Here is a 16,268-nt window from a genome sequence, read left to right on the forward strand (position 1 = left end):
ATACTTAATTTATGATTTCTATGGTCCTGCACACTCTTGTAAGCACATTGATCTAAATAATCTCCCTGCATTTGGCACATTTTATTGATATAAGCACACCAGCGTCCAGTTTCTACCACACAGCGTTTTGTTCTAGTGTTATGTCATAAAGAGTTGGTTTTTTTACACACTTCTTTATAAACTCAAGGCTGTTCCTGCCTTTGTTTTTTGCATCTGGCTTGTCCTGGGACTGTTGTTCTTCCAGATAGGATTAATGTTCTTCTCACGTGTCAACTCATTTTATTAGGTGGCTTAGCTTTAAGAACAGCAGTAATGTGTATTTTCCATGTTGCATTAAGTAAGCTTATCTGCTTTAACTAAACTCCCAGAAGTTGTTTTAAATCCTTCCTCAAATCAGTCCCTGTCCCTGACTCAAAACCACAAACCAAACAAATCAATCTTTTCAAAACTAGCGTAACTAAACAGAATTTGAATGCAGCTTAAGTTGATTTGAACCATCACCACTCAAAAAGTTTTGTTTCAGCAAACAACTTCAAAATAATTCAAAAAGCCAATAAGCAATTTCGTTGTCAATCAGTGACAGAAAACCAATGCAAGTCTATTTTGAATTAAGGTCAACAATGTGGGAAGGTCTGGTGGGCTGCTGAGTGTAGAGCCATAAAAAGGAAAATCAAATACTTTCAGAAAACAACTTTATTTATATTTTGTTCACATGAAGAGCAACACAGTTATTAAAAGCGTCTGCAGCATTTCACCCCAGTGAACACAATCTGATGGGCTTTATAGCACATCTGGTACCCCATACAATTCTCTTATCACTGATTCAATACCTTTGATTGAACCCCGTACCTGATAAGAGCAAGAATGACATCAAAAACACCTGTATCTGAGACCCTACGCCATCTGACTGGTCCATGCTAAGTGCATGCTAAGTAAGGTGGGAAATCAGTGTGCCATCCTGATGACAAAGTTGAACTGAAGTGATTCCTGGCAGTGGGAAAAGTGTCTGGAGTGATAATACTGTTCCGATTAGCCAGGATATAAAAGTATTATTATATGTGCATTTATTCTTAAATGCCACACATTATCACAGTCTGAGAAACTACGATGGGCTGCATGGAGTAAGTCAATGGAAATACTGTGGATACAAATTTAAACCACAATAAGATCCTGTAAGTCTGAGTTACTCGTCAGGAGTTTTTCAATTGTCTGCAGTGTGATTCCTCATACTGCTCCCTGCCCACTGTTAACCTGGGGAGGAAGTAAACACACGGGTGCCTCGTCAAGTACCCGTTGTGTCACTCTGTGTGTCTTTTCTTTTTTCAGTTTCATCAAAACCCAACCTGTCCTGCGGTTAGCTTAGCAGACCCTGATATTGTGCAAACACCTCAATTGACCAATAGGAGTCACTAGTGCAAAGATTAACACATCATCCCACACCTGTTTCCCACCTATGCACACAGAGGTATCATTACTGGTGTTTGTATTCTTGTATTTCTGAACTTGAAAATTCCTGCAAGCACAGTTTTTACATAAATGACACAAAAAGACTTTAAACAACAATATGACAACGAAAAACAACAGATACAAGCCTGATGAAGATAACCAGGATTTCTAAAGAAAAATCAGTTGATCTATTGGAGGTCGGTTATCCTGAATTTCAGTGATGAAGTGAATAACTATCACTTTAAATAAAGCTCAGGATGGGTATAGCTGTATTTAAATAACATCTTGGAGCAAAACTTGGGGAACTATGTAAAGACACTCTCTCAATAAATAGCTAGGCTACGCAGCTGGCTAAACGTTGGAGTAACTTTAAACCTTCTGTATTTTTTTTTGGCTGATGAGTAACATCTTATTGGGCAGATTAATCATGCCCAATAGAAATGTTCTTCTATACACTTTGTATCTTCAATATGCACATTAGCCCTTAAAACACAAACATTCATCAGCTAAGGACCTCCTTGTGGTGGTCTAAATCAGGAAATACGATAAAAAGTATTTGACCAAGACTCTTGATCAATTCTCTGTATACATTTCCCCTTTACACTATATATACACACACAACAGAAAGCAAATCTTTAAATGTTAAAAGTCATGATGTTTAAAACAGTACATCCAAAATCGCAGGGAAAAAGGTTGTAGGATTGAGCATATTTACATTATAATTACAAGTTTACAAGCAAACAGGGTTAAAGCATGAGCGTGTACAGTGACTGCACTGCACGCAAAAAAGCAATGGAAATAAAACTTTTTGATTAGAGCTAAATTGGGCTTATGACTGAAGAGAGAAAGAAAGAGAGAGAAAGAAAGAAAGAGAGAGAGAAAGAAAGAAAGAAAGAAAGAACTAACGACATTTGGCTCCAGTGTGCACTGCCTGCTCTCACCTAAGACACATTGGTTGATTTAAACCTGCACTGCTGTGCACTACGCCATCTACTGTACACAGTGGGAAGGTTTTTCAGTACATTCAAGTGATGCTGACACAAGATTGGTACTTCAAGCTATCGCACAATCAACCAATCTTCTAGCCAAACCATGACTAATATAGTAAATGCTTCAAGTTATATGAATAATTACAGTAAAGATTGACGCGCGGCTATCATTTCTACACAGATTTTCATGACACAGAGATACGAGGTTAGCTTAATTCTAAGAATACTAACATCTCTCAAGTACTGTAATGTCAACTTCTCATCGCTGAGGAATCCCTGACAACTGCATCTACATTTATCCGACAGTTGAGAGAAAGTCCAGGACTGACACATAAACAGTGACATTCTTCATACTTAGTCTTATTGAAGTGGCCATTATACAGCTCGTACAGTTACATGCCTGAGAGCAAGCTGAGCGAAAGAAGGGTGGGGGAAGCATGATTGTCTGCTCAGGCATGAGGTTTATATGAGAGCTGCAGAGGAGAGGTTTGGTCGACAGCATAAAGTGTGAGGAGTGTGTGTTTGCATCTGACAACTCCCTGTCAGACACACAATCAGAGCCACCCTGAGCTAGCAAATACAACTTACAGGACCAATCTCAGAAAATCAAACACCTTGTCCACCCAGGTAGAGGACAACCTCTGGCTTTGTTTAATACTCTGGCCTGGATAAAGGGAGTTAGGAGACACAGTCCTACAATAGTGCAAACACTGCTGTTGTCTTGACGACATGCCCCAGTTGCCTGTTAGTGGGGCCGAGACCGGATGGAGTGCCTGTATTAGAGCCATTTTCGGAGTGTAGACAGATTGTTGTTCATCCAGCGCTGATTCAACCTGATGGTTTCCAAAGCTTCCTGCACGCTCCTCATCTGAGAGCCACGCTCCTTCAGACCGGAGAAGAAACCCTGTACCTTCACAACACACAAACACACACACACAGTGAGATGTTTGCTAGATCAGACTTGACATCTAGTAAAACAATAAAGACCATTTGGCAAACAGTTAATGTCTCACCATAAACAAGTGAACAGAGCCTCAAATACATATTCTATTAGAAGAAAAAAAACATACTTGATCAAGGTGGGCCTGTGTGGAGAACTGGGAGGTGGCAGACTTAATGATTGTCTGGATTGCAAAGGAGCCCACAGGGAATCTATAGCAAAAAACAATTGTAAATCAATACTGATGTCATTTAATTTTTTCATCTTTATGTGAACTAATCCTTAAATGTATTCTCAATGACAACATGTATGAAGCAGACACAAACCACTTACTTCTCTATGAGTCGGTCCCAGTTCTCTTGTACAAAATCCCAGGCAAACAAGTAGCCAGCGAAGCCATTACACACAGTGCTGATGACCAAAGGCAACTCCTGTGTCTGGATGATATCCCCGTTTAGACCTGCCTTTAGAATCCTAGACAGACCGAAATAAGTGCTCTGTTCAAATGCTCTTAAGTGCATAAACAGCACTGACAATACCCTCAACCTCATTATCATCACTTCTGTACACTCCTCTATTACACCCAGTGCAAAGCAAAATGCAAGTGTCTTTGCTAGTTTCAGACACAGGTGTGATTTTCCGGTCCAGCACCCACATTGTTTAAAGAGCAAATACACTTGTGGTCATTGGCGTGTTGGTCTTAAAATGAGGTGTGGTCAAGCGCATTGTTGGCACGCATTGCTATCTTGAGGTGGACAGCAATTGTGCGATTGACCAACAAAAACCTGGTCTGAATATCGCAGTATTTCACTGTTATTCCAAGGGCTCATTATCAAGATAGTAATATGCACCAAGATAGGCGAGTACACAACGTGCATTTATTCTGCCTGTTACGCACAAGCAGAGTGAGCTGAAAATGCATTTCATTCTTTGCACACACTGAAAGTCACTCTGGATGAGAATGTCATAGAATCTATATAACTGGACACTAACTCAAAGTTGAGCAATGACCTGGCCATGCCAATATATCAGCTGATATCTGTATCTGTGTATAATTCAGAGAATAACTTACAAGTAATTGCAGTACAGAAATACTGAGGTTGATTTGTGACCACTGAGAGCACTGACAAGTTGCATTTTCCATTGTAAACTGTCCCATTCATTCAGTAACTTGGACACAAACAAACCTAAACAAAAAACCAAGGAGTCCATTTTAAGATTAGCCTCAAAAATCAAGTATCATCTGGGTAATGTACAATATATGACGATATATAATATGGTGATGAGGGTGACACTGAAGTATATGAAGCAACAATATTATATCAAACCCTGGCCTAGGTGGGAATCCTCAGGATGGTGTGGTCAAGTTTTTTTTTTTGGTTTTTTTTTACATTGAATTTTCTATGAAATTTCTTTCAGGATGGATTGATAGGATTTTGATGCACAGTTTTGTGAACTTGCATTAGTAAGCAGCCTGTTTCATCCACTGTAAGTACAAACCAAAGCAGGTGGAGTGGACTTGAATGAACTGACAGCAAACAACATGCATTAACATTTAAAACATTGCTGCCCTGATGGGTCCAAATGAAACTGACTTGTTAAGTGTGTGTGTTCAACAAATCATGAATGAATGAAGAAAGGATGTTGCTGCTTGATTCTGTCCAGACACACACACACACACACACACACACACACACACACACACACACACACACACACACACACACACACACACACAGACATACAAACACTTACCATACTAAACGACGTGTGTCCTGAGTGGATGCTAGGCCTTGTAGCATTTTTCGCTTCTCTGCATCATAAGTGTTATGTCCGTACATTTTGAGCAAAGACTCCCAACCTTCATCTGACTGAGCAGCCACAGTGAATACAACTCGCTGCAGATCGCCTGGTATCCTATGGAAATACATATAGAAGGAATAAATATGTAAACATAATTTACATATTTTACAACTGCTTAAAATTTCAGTTTTCTTCCACCAGCTCAAATTCCAGTTACCCATTCAATCAAGTTACAGCCGCCTCCACCCCTACTAAAGGTAATTTCTATCTCTAAAAAGAAAAGATGTGTGCCCTACACTGCTCACCCTGTTGCTAGCATGACCAGGATAAGAAAAATGAAAGTTTCTTGTGTGCTTTACATACCGTAAAGTGCTATTGGACTCATACTGTTTGAACAGGGCTTTGGCTTTTTGAGTACAATTTACTGCATTCAGACTGCAGGCCATCTCCAGCAGGGCTGAGCGCAGCTCCTGTTTAGACACACTCTCTTCCTCTTCCCATGTTTGATTTTCCATCAGAGAACCAAAATGATGCGTAATATAATTCTGTTACATGCAAGAAAAAAAAAAAAAACAGATTAACAAAATTAACATTAGAACACAAACACTAAACTCATGTAATGGGCTCTATCTCCAAGGAGTGTGTTTCGCACTGTCCTGTGCCCACCTGCTCAGAGCAGGTCAACTACTTGGAACACCTTTGTTCCACAGTATTTTCATCACAATTTATTATGTTTTGCTCATCTTACCACTTTAATTTTCCATTTTTCAACCAGCTGACAAAAAAGTTTTATATTTGACTGGTAATAATGCCACCTAGACAGAATATAGAATGAATGATTGTTATCAGCTCTGTAATCCATAACATAAGTAGTCTACACTAATGGCCTCTACTGTGGTGAGCGTCTTTACAGCCATTTGAAGGTAGCAGGTATCTGTTCCTTCCGCAGTCATTTACAGGAGTGATGTTGTCACTGTTAAGCCACAATTACAAACGGCAGATCCTCTAGTTTCATTTTGTCCAACCAGCACCAGACTGTGTGTGTGTGTGTGTGTGTGTGTGTGTGTGTGTGTGTGTGTGTGTGTGTGTGTGTGTGTGTGTATATAGTACCTTCATGCGGGCCACAAGAACATGCTCCTGTCTTTTGTCTAGCAGCATGTAGATACGATTGAGCTGTAGCAAGGCCTCTGTCACAGGAGAAGTCTCTGTTTCATTGGACATGTAGTTCAACAGTCTGAGGACCTGATTGAAGGATACACGTCCCAGTCTGGTGACAATGCAGGAAAGTGACCGGAAGAAGTGTGTGAAAGGAGAGTGAAATGCAAGAATTAGAAAATACTCCTCCACTTGTGTTTTTTAGTTATATAAGGTCCTCACTTCATCATTTTATGCAATTAGATATTTGTGTAAAATTTTGTGATTTGACCTTTGATCACCAAATTCTAATCAGGTCATCCTTGAGTCTAAGTGAATGTTTGTGCCAAATTTCAAGAGATTCTCTAAAGGCATTCCCAAGGTATCGTGTTAACGAGAATGGGACAGATGGACAGACAACTTGAAAACATAATGCCTCCGGCCAGGCTGCAGCCAGCGCGGAGGTATAAAAAGACTCTTTAGATTTTCTCTCATACCTGGAGAGAGCAAAGATGTTGTGTATGAGAGAGGCACGGTCCTCATGTGTAAGAACACTGACATTTTTGGACAAAGCCTCTATGAGAGCATCCCAGCCCTCATTTCCATAGTGGACGATGTAGAAACCTGTGTTTCTGTAGTTCAACTTCAGCCACTTCACACTTTCTGGCAGCTTTAGAGTACCTAAAAACACACACAAACACACACACACACACACACACACACACACACACACAAATGTATCTTTTGACAATGCACCAAGGATTCTGAGGCTTAAAGGTAGAGTAAGCAGTGCAGGAGAAGACTTTTAATATTTGAACTCAATAGCAAAACAAATACACCCCTCCCTTCAGTGCTTCTTCAGAACTGCTAAAGCACGGACACATTGGTGAAATTATATAAAAGTAATACACGTTAGTTGGTTCGTTGGCTGTAAATTCATGTTATTGATTAGTCAGACTGGCCACTGTGGCTACTGGCTAGGCTAACAAAGGTTATGTTAGCCCAGAGTCAGAATCAGAATTAAAAATTACTTTACTGTCAAAAGCATCGCACATATCCCAACTGCAGAACAGAGAAAGACTTAAACATTTCTGCTGATAGGAAACGATATGTGCCGGTGGAATATCACCCATCTCCCCTTTTCTCCGTTTCTTTCCATTCTCCTGTGCACAGGCACAAATGCCCCCTGTTGCTGATTGGCTGGAATAGTGCTGTGCTGCTTGGTGTGAGTCACTTTGTTTATTTCCCATTTACAGAGCCAGGGCTGTGTAGATTAAAATATCTTACTCTTCGTTCAAGATAGAAGATTAAAACTTGGTGTTTTACCTGTCTTGTTCTTCAGAGTGAACACCTGTCTGCACTCAGGGGCCAAACTACAGCTGTCGTTTACGTACGTCACTGGAACATTCCACAGGCTGAAGAGAGTGCACAATGCAGTTATGGTTATGGCGTGTTTCTATGATCTGTGCGTGTGTCTGCGTGTGTGGTAATGTAACCCACCTGGAAGTATGCGTGGCATTGTCAGATGTGAGGAGGAAGTGCTCCTGTGTGAGGGTCAACTGACTTCCCTTGCGGCTCACAGTGACCAATGGGAAGCCTTTCTGTGATGTCCATGAGCTCATCATCTCTGACACATTCTGGTGCTGCGTTGAGACCTCGACCTGAGGACAGGAAGAGAAATCCAGAGTCTGTGCAGGCAAACACCATTTTCATTGTCTTTTCTGTATATATGAAGATAATTGTGGGAGAGGTCTGAGAGTTAAATGGCAAATAGATAAATGGGATATCCACAAAAAGTTCACACAACTCAGAGATTCCATCTAAACCATGTCCTTTAACTAAATAAGCCAAGCCTCAACACGCTCAAAATCCACTATTCTTGTTTTGCCATTTAATTAACTTTTTAATACTAACAGACATTTAGGACTGGTAGTATCGTGGCATACCTCCTAATGACTCATGCAAGACTAGGCAGGTGCAACTAAAGCTTCAACAGAAGCAGCAGGGGCAAGTAATGAGATGGCAGACTGCCATTAAACTAAGGGCACTTGGTGCAAGCCCTTTTGACAGTAATTATCCAATGTAATGTCTGTATCTAAAGTATCCTGTCCTCTGACTTCCATACAACATTATAACATTATCAACTATAATCACAAGTCATTTTCTGCCTTTTATGTCAATAATGTAGCTCCTGTGACACTGATCAGGTGTGATTATGTGATGACAATAACACACGCTAAAAGCAGCTGATGTCAGGGAAAATAAACTTTAGCCAGATGGTTGGCTGACAGACTGCAGAGGGGACGTAAGGGTAGTAGCCAAAGAGATAAACTGCTGATGTGTAGTATCCAATATAATCAATGAAAATTGCACCAAAAAACAAAAGGGCACATAGACACACAGACACAGACACAGACACACACAGACACACCTGTGTAAGGCTGTTCCAGAGGTCGTTGGTGTCTGTGTTAAATCCACTGAACTGTTTTAGGTATTGAATGATACCTTTTCTGAACTGCTGATCTCCTGGCAGAGAGGCATTCAGCATCAGAAGAATGGATGCACCCTGGTAGGACAGAGAGGCACAAAGCATCTGTTATCAGACACAAAACAGAGTGCTACAGTTTTAACCAAGTGTGAGGTCCAGTCAAGAAATGTCTCTGCTGGTTGCGGAAGTTCAGTGACTTAATGAAAACTTATCTACTTACATATTGTATATAAAAGTGTACCTTTTCATAGGAGACGGAGTCAAACATCTCTTCCACCTGTTCCGCCGTATTAACGTCGGTCGACACTGCATGGGAGGAGTTTAGTGCATCTTTGTCCAAGGCTCTGAATCGCACCGCCAGGAACAAATTACCCTGCAAACAAACACAGGACTTACTGCACAGGCACACAGTGAGGCACACAACTTAATCTTCTTCAAGTATGTGAGAATGAATTCATGATCCAGATGTGAGAGCTTACAATGTCCAGCTTGGGCAACACTATCTGTAGCGACATGTACTGCATGTAAGTGGCAAAGCCTTCATTGAGCCACAGGTCATTCCACCAGCTCATAGTTACCAAGTTTCCAAACCACTGCAACACAATCACAGAAAGATTACAACTTGGATAATCTTCATGGCCTCTGCTACACAAAGACAAAAGGAGACAAACCTACCTGATGAGCGAGCTCATGCGCTATGACCGAGGCAACTACTTGTTTCTCCAGAGGAGAGGACTGTTTGCCCACCAGTAGGCTGGTCTCTCTGAAAGTGATGAGTCCCCAGTTCTCCATGGCTCCTGCCAGGAAGTCTGGGATGGCTACCAAGTCTGACAAAAGAAAAGGGAGCATATTCGGGTGTGTAAAGAGTGAAGAAAAGTAATAATCAGTGGGGGATAAATAGTGTGTATACTGTACACATTGCATGAAATGTCCGTGTGCCCTCACCTAGTTTTTTGAGGGGGTAGTCTATTTCAAAGAAGTTATTGTAGAACTCCAGGAGTTTGGAGGCAGTGTCCATAGCGTACTCAGTGTGCTCCTTCTTCTCTGGCACAGAGTACACAGATACCTAAAACAAGCAGACATAACTATCACATACATCCAGACAGTTTATCAGCAACAACACAAACTTAAGTAAACAAAGATTAGAGGGTGTACAACCTGAATTAAAAGGAAAAACAAGTTATATCACTGTCATACCTACCTGAGTTTTTGAGACATTTTTGCTGACCGGGGTGAAATTAGCAACAACGAAGGCCACCAAGTAGGTGCTCATGTTGACACTGGTTTTTTCAAACTCATCTTGCATGAGGCCACCAGTAAGTGGTGTGGATTTAGCCTGAAACACACAGCATAAGGACAAGATGACAACCAACAAGTCACTGTGGTCACAGGAATGAGTCACCGGTCCCTCAATACAGGGCAGAATATAGAGTGAGTGACTTCACATAATGTTGTTCTGAAAATTGTGGCTAGCTAGGTGACAAACATGACATTTCTGATGAGCTGCAGTTGACTATGTGTTATTAACAAAATGCTAGTAACACATTAAGCCTGTAAACATTAAACATCTGTGCTAACCTAGTAATGCTGAGCACAGACACTGGTACACTCTGTTTTTTACTTACTACATGAAAAGTATTTTTAAAAATGGTTTTCTTTAACAGTTTAACCTGTACTGAAAATTAAATGTGTCCCACTATTGAAACCAAATGTAATTAAAAATTGGGGTCTGTTTTATGTTAGTGTTTTTAGTTTCAACTGTCAAATACTGGCAGCCCTTATATCAAATATTCTGTAAATGCTAGAGTAGAAAAAATTATGTCAACCAAACAAATACATTGAAGAAGCCATTTAGCAAACAAGATTTTTCAACACTTGGCTTCATTCTGTGAAATGAACAGATCATAAGTAATGTTACAGTACCTTTGGCATGTTGGAAAGGGTCATATAGTTTTGTTTCCTGTTGATTTTAATCAGGAAGGTGGCTTTGAAAGCTGGTTCATCAAAGCAAGGGAAGGCCTTCCTGGCTGACAGTGGTTCAAACTGGGTTGCAGCTAGGACTCTGGGGACAAGAGGGAGAGGAGCATGATAATACTGAAAACAAAATTTTGTTAAATGCATGTAAAACAATAAAGCTACCTCCAATTTACATTTCTAACTGTTATTTGTTACTGCAGTTCATCTTTCAGCCACTGTGAAGTACTTACAGCACAGATAATTAGTCAAGTCTACCTTTTGTTTCCATCTTTATCAGTGTAGGAGCTGTTGTAGAAACCATCATAGGTGTGTGAGAGGTTGGCAGAGTAATCCAGGGTCAAAACACAGTACTGGCCTGCCTTCAGCTCCTCTGAGAATTTAACAGCTATCTGCTGTCTGGGTTTGTACTCCAGTACAGTTACATCACTGGCCTCTCCATCACCCAGCTGGAAGAGGGAGAAATTATCAGTTAACAACTAGCAGACAAAAGCTGTTCAGGCAGAAATTAAATCATTGAATGCAGTTCTGTTCAACTAGTCAGGAAGACTTTTCACATTAGAGAATGACATCTAAAATATCTAAACTCTGTCACAAACCCCCTCTCCCAATCCCACCTTAAAGGTAGCTTTGGTAATGTTGAGATTAGCACCATGCAGGACAATCCGCTTGGTGTTATGAAGCACAGACATGGAAATAACAGTGGAGCCAGTGAAGGTCATGTTGTCGAGGTCAGGTGCCAGGGTGAGGTCATAGCTGAGAGGACGTATGCTGTGAGGCAGCCGGAGCTGAGCCCATGGAAACAGTTCGCCATTTGTGGACAGAGGGTAGACTGTCTCTACGGGAATGGTCTTGTTTGGCTTACGACAACCTGTCTGCAGAAGGATGGAGGGTTGGGTTGAGCCAAGGAAATAGGTGTGTGATTGAGTATAGAGCAACAGAGAAATAAAGAGGGAAATAGTCTGACAGAGATATTGACTTAATGTATAGAAACAGTGATTAATGTTATTGCAAAACCTACCTAAACAGAACTAGTGAATATTTTTCTTACCTTGGTAAAGGTGCATCCAGGTAAGAAGTACAGTACCATGGTCATAGACGCCACTATCACCAGGAATAACACACATACAACCATGGTACGGGCCGAGGGTCGTGAACATGACCTGAAACCAGGAAGAGTTTAACATCACTTACTTTGAATGCTTCTACATAAAGAATGAAAGGTAGCAGCATTCCAATGTACATTAACTTGTACATGCTTTGGCGGTTTACTGGATCTGCATAATGTAGAAAATGACACCTGTATAAATTTTCTAAGACTTGAGCAGGGAATAAACTGTCATATAAACAGCCAACAAGATAAACTGACATTAAGCTGCAGAAAAGTTTTAATGTCTATCATTTTGACAGCCTGATCTTTTCAGAATGATCATACAAACTGAGAACTGGGCTGATAACTGAGAATCTTTTTATGCCAAGATATTGCGCATTATTCCAAATGATGACCTTTTCAGTGCATTACCTTGGTGGAGCCTGTCTGGTGTATGGGGAAGAGTTGGATCTGTGAGCAGAGCTACGGTTCATGAAGGACATGCCCAACAGACGGGCTGAAGACTCACAGTCCTCCTCATCCTCGTCCATGTCATTCTCTCCCAGGCCTCGCACAAGCAGCCGTGAGCTACGGGGCTCAAACACCACCTCATCTGGGTCAAGAGCAGGAAATGTCTGCAGAGAGCATGCAAAGTACAATCTGTTATTCTCCAGTTAAGCTGTGCAGTGTTTCCCATGTAATGTTAATAACTGGATTGCACTCCCAGGTAAATTAATTAGCACAGGGTAAGATGTCATATGTGGAGGCGGTGAGCAGATTGGGGGCAGAGAGGGGAATAATGGGAAGTAATCAGGACAGAGAAGGGTCTAACAACAGGCCACAGATGACAAGTTAAATCATAATGACAGGAAAGCATTTTTAGCATTTTTTTCAAATTAGAAATGTGGTTGTGGCAAAATAACAATCTTGGACATTAGGGATGTAAAGGGGGATGATATTTAAAGGAGGGTTTGTTGGGTGGCGTTATGATTAAGAATGTTTATATCAACAGAAATTGACATGGAGGAAGAATTCATTGTAAAGATAAGATCAAATTTACAATTTACATTGTGAAGATACAGCATCTTCATCACGCTAAAATTAAGTTCCTTGTTGCTAGAAGTAATTCACACAATGCTGATTATATATAGGTAGAATATAAGTACAAGAGGAGCACTGTATATGCTGAACTGAAAGTTTGCAAATAAGCATCACTGGCTACCCACAAGTGATCCTTATTTATATTGCTAATAGCCAATCTGTTAAGAGTTATAGATTTACAAATGAAAGCACATGTGAGAAATGGGTGGAGTGGTGCAAATATGTCTTCTAAGACATTCACTGAGCCAGGCATTCGTTGAAGTGAAGGAATGCATAGCTTGGCATAAGATGATATAGATATACCGGAAATGCAGTGGAGTCTTTCGCCAAATCTACGACATCAGGCTCTTCTTCAAACATGCTGTTCTCAATCATGTTCCTTGGTAGGTTGGCTCGCTCTACAACACACAGAGGAAGAGAAATCAGACAGAGGACTGACAAAAGGGGAAATGAGAGAGGTGTGAGAAGATCATTTACATTGATACACCCATGGTATGTAAGTATACCGTATGTGCTGTGTTTTTGGAGTTTTCCAAAGAGAGCAGTGGAAGCAAGCCACTATTCAACACAAAGGTTTGGTAATGTCACTGAATGTGCAGGTAACATGAAACCACATTTAACAAAGCACTGAGTTTCTTCAGTTTCCTGTTAGTAAGTCTTTCCTGGTACTTTGACCTACATAGAATGGGTTCATCAGGCTGGAGAGGCAGCTACTCTGAAGCATTTCACAAAGCACTTTACTTTACAAAGTCTGTTAAGACAACTCTCCTATTTCTTTCATAGTGCGTTCATTAATAACAGTGTTAAACATTTGAGGAAATGGCTTCAAAACTAGGAAAAAGCAAATATAACAAATATTCATCATCTCACCATGTCATGTACTACTGCAGTTTAAAGCCTGCATTCCCACAACTAACCTGCATCTTAAGAAGAGTCACCTCTTACAAAATGTCCATGTGATTTTCTGGCTGCTGTAGTAATTTTGAAACAATCAGAAGCATTTTCAACTTCCTAATCTAATAATAATAGAAGTAGCAAACTGCTACGCTGTGCATGTCTCCCATTTTGTCTCACGTTCCATTCATGCTGTTATAGGCTAAGGACAATGCTTTTTCAGTCTCAGTTGGTGATGGTTTTAAGTGGAAAGAACCGAGAGACAGTAAACACCTACTGAATGCATGTTGTTCACACAAACACAATGACACCAAACAAAGTGAGCTTTAACTCCCCAAAAGGAAGACAAGAGCCCAGAAATGTGAGAGGGGAATTTAGCTCTTTGTCAGTTCTGTACAGTGTTTCTGATATGACTGTATGGACTGCCACTGTGTATCAGTCTGGACCTCAGTGCTGTGGTATGAATGTCTAAAAATAGGCTTGGAGCTAAGTAGGAGGTAATGTGTAATGTTCAGAAGAGGATATAATAAAAAATACCCCCCCCCCCCCCCCCCCAAAAAAAAAATGTATCAAACTTAAATGATTGTCATATCTATTTTTAACAGCTGTGGGATATTGTTATGTTGATATTTATTTCATACCACCAAGATGACAATGGAGAGGCAGTTTATGTAATGGTTTTTATCTAGACTACAATTAGAAAACAGGCCAGGCGAATGTGAATAACCAACAACTCCTGCACTTTCGTCAAGTTTGTATGTAAATGAAGCAGTCAGGCATGTTATCTGCTGACTGTGCTCTTCCTGTTAGCTGAAAACATTATCCAGCCTACCTTAGAGTCACAGAACTACAGTTAAATATATGCGTCTGAGTTGCCAGGTATGTCCACTGATTCAGACCTGGTAAGAACAGGCAACAAATTCACTACATATTGTAGACACTGAGTGCTGAGCCAGAGCACTGTTATCTGTTGCTTAGATGATGATGAAAAACTTGTGGGAAGGATTTTCTGCTAAGGCTTTCTCATCAATATCTGATCAAAATGTGATTTCGAAATGCGAGCTTGGTCTTCTACTAACACCACTAAGTCACAAAAGAGAACACAAACAAGAAAACAGGAAGTTAAACTGCTGTGATTTGGTCATCGAGACAAAACTGAAATTAAATGACATCCACTCAAAACGCTTCCCTGAGAGCTGTTATAGTGTGTGCACTGGCCTTTTTGTTTGTTTCAATAAAGCCCCTGACGCCATGGGACCATAACAGAGGTTATAAAGCGGCTGGCTGCTGGTAGCCTGAGCTGAGCGGGCATGACTTATCAGCTCTCCACACCAAACAAAACATGGCTATTATCAATCCGACAGGTTTAAACTGGGCAAACAGGGCTGCTGGGTTTTAACAAACAACTAACAGACAACTTGTTTCTGTCAGGAGTCTCAAGACAGCCATTGCTTAAGCTGTTAGAAATGTATTACTGGCTTTGTTCAGTTCAAATAAAATCGAAACGATACGTAAATAAATTACAACATTTACAAATTCTGCTTTGTGCTTTTAGGGGAAGAGAAATGTTATCATGTCTCTGCAGCACTGTCAACAGACTGACAGTGCGATTAAGTCAGCTTCTGAGAATCCATCAACTGTAAATAAATAAATAAATAAAACAATAAAGAGAGAAAGAAACAAATTAATCGGAAAACACAAATGTAGTTTTCGTTGGGTTCGTCAAAAGTCAAACCCACCCCCCTAAACATGTGTCCTCGGGTGAATGTCACTCCCAGACATCTTGCAGCTAACATCCCGTTAGTTTTTAGCTGGCCTGCTGCTATTAGCTTGCTGTTACTGTACCTACCACCTTCCTTCCTTACCTGTACTGTTATTGTCAAATGGATCCATGGCTGGATATCTCAAAGAGCCCCTCGCGTCCAAAACAAGGGGACCTCCTCACATTTACAGCAACTCGACAGACGTGATGTTTCTATGGCTAGCCACGACCCACCGCAGGCTATCCGACGTTCACAATAACTGGCAGCCCGTCCTCACTGTACTAACGTTAGCTATGTAGTAGCTAGCTAGGCACGAGCCAACTTCCAACAATTTTAACTGACTGAAAGACATTCGTTCAGCTAACGTTAGCTTGTTTCCTTAACTTTATCGTCCATAGCTGTTTGCTTAACTAATACGTGAATACGGCAAGAGTTGTCTAAAATGTCAAACCTTACGATAGAAATATGTAAACAAATCTTACTCCAAAACGCTCGGCAAACTAACTAGCGAGCAAATGACACTTTCCTTCCTCCCCAACCAGTTGTTGACAACCTCCCATCAAATTACAATACTCACACACTATTGGACGATACTGTCGAGGGCGGGGCCAGGGCGCCACAAGCACAACACACACACACACACACA

At 40.7% G+C, this 16,268-nt stretch overlaps 1 protein-coding gene across 1 annotated transcript; it reads right to left on the reverse strand.

The window, feature by feature from the left end:
- Positions 1-675: 675 nt before the first annotated feature.
- On the reverse strand, positions 676-16,149 carry lnpep (leucyl/cystinyl aminopeptidase). The gene is made up of 22 exons (XM_056376536.1): positions 15,725-16,149; positions 13,269-13,363; positions 12,297-12,499; positions 11,826-11,937; positions 11,392-11,649; positions 11,033-11,223; positions 10,724-10,862; positions 10,002-10,136; positions 9,746-9,866; positions 9,476-9,627; positions 9,280-9,393; positions 9,042-9,173; positions 8,744-8,878; positions 7,813-7,973; positions 7,639-7,727; positions 6,810-6,993; positions 6,289-6,445; positions 5,542-5,723; positions 5,131-5,292; positions 3,709-3,849; positions 3,506-3,587; positions 676-3,345 (listed from the first exon to the last, which is right to left on the reverse strand). The coding sequence occupies exons 1-22, from the start codon at positions 15,750-15,752 to the stop codon at positions 3,214-3,216; spliced, it is 3,105 nt and encodes a 1,034-aa protein (XP_056232511.1). The 5' UTR covers positions 15,753-16,149; the 3' UTR covers positions 676-3,213.
- Positions 16,150-16,268: the final 119 nt, after the last annotated feature.

Source organism: Seriola aureovittata, chromosome 5 (assembly GCF_021018895.1).
Source record: "Seriola aureovittata isolate HTS-2021-v1 ecotype China chromosome 5, ASM2101889v1, whole genome shotgun sequence".
NCBI lineage: Eukaryota > Metazoa > Chordata > Actinopteri > Carangiformes > Carangidae > Seriola > Seriola aureovittata.

Coding starts and splice junctions, on each gene's coding strand:
- lnpep (XM_056376536.1), bottom strand. CDS start 15,752: ATGGATCCATTTGACAATAACAGTACAG. Junction 10,137..10,723: donor CCCTTTCCAACATGCCAAAG/GTACTGTAACAT, acceptor TGTGTGTTTCAG/GCTAAATCCACACCACTTAC. Junction 9,394..9,475: donor CGCATGAGCTCGCTCATCAG/GTAGGTTTGTCT, acceptor ATTGTGTTGCAG/TGGTTTGGAAACTTGGTAAC.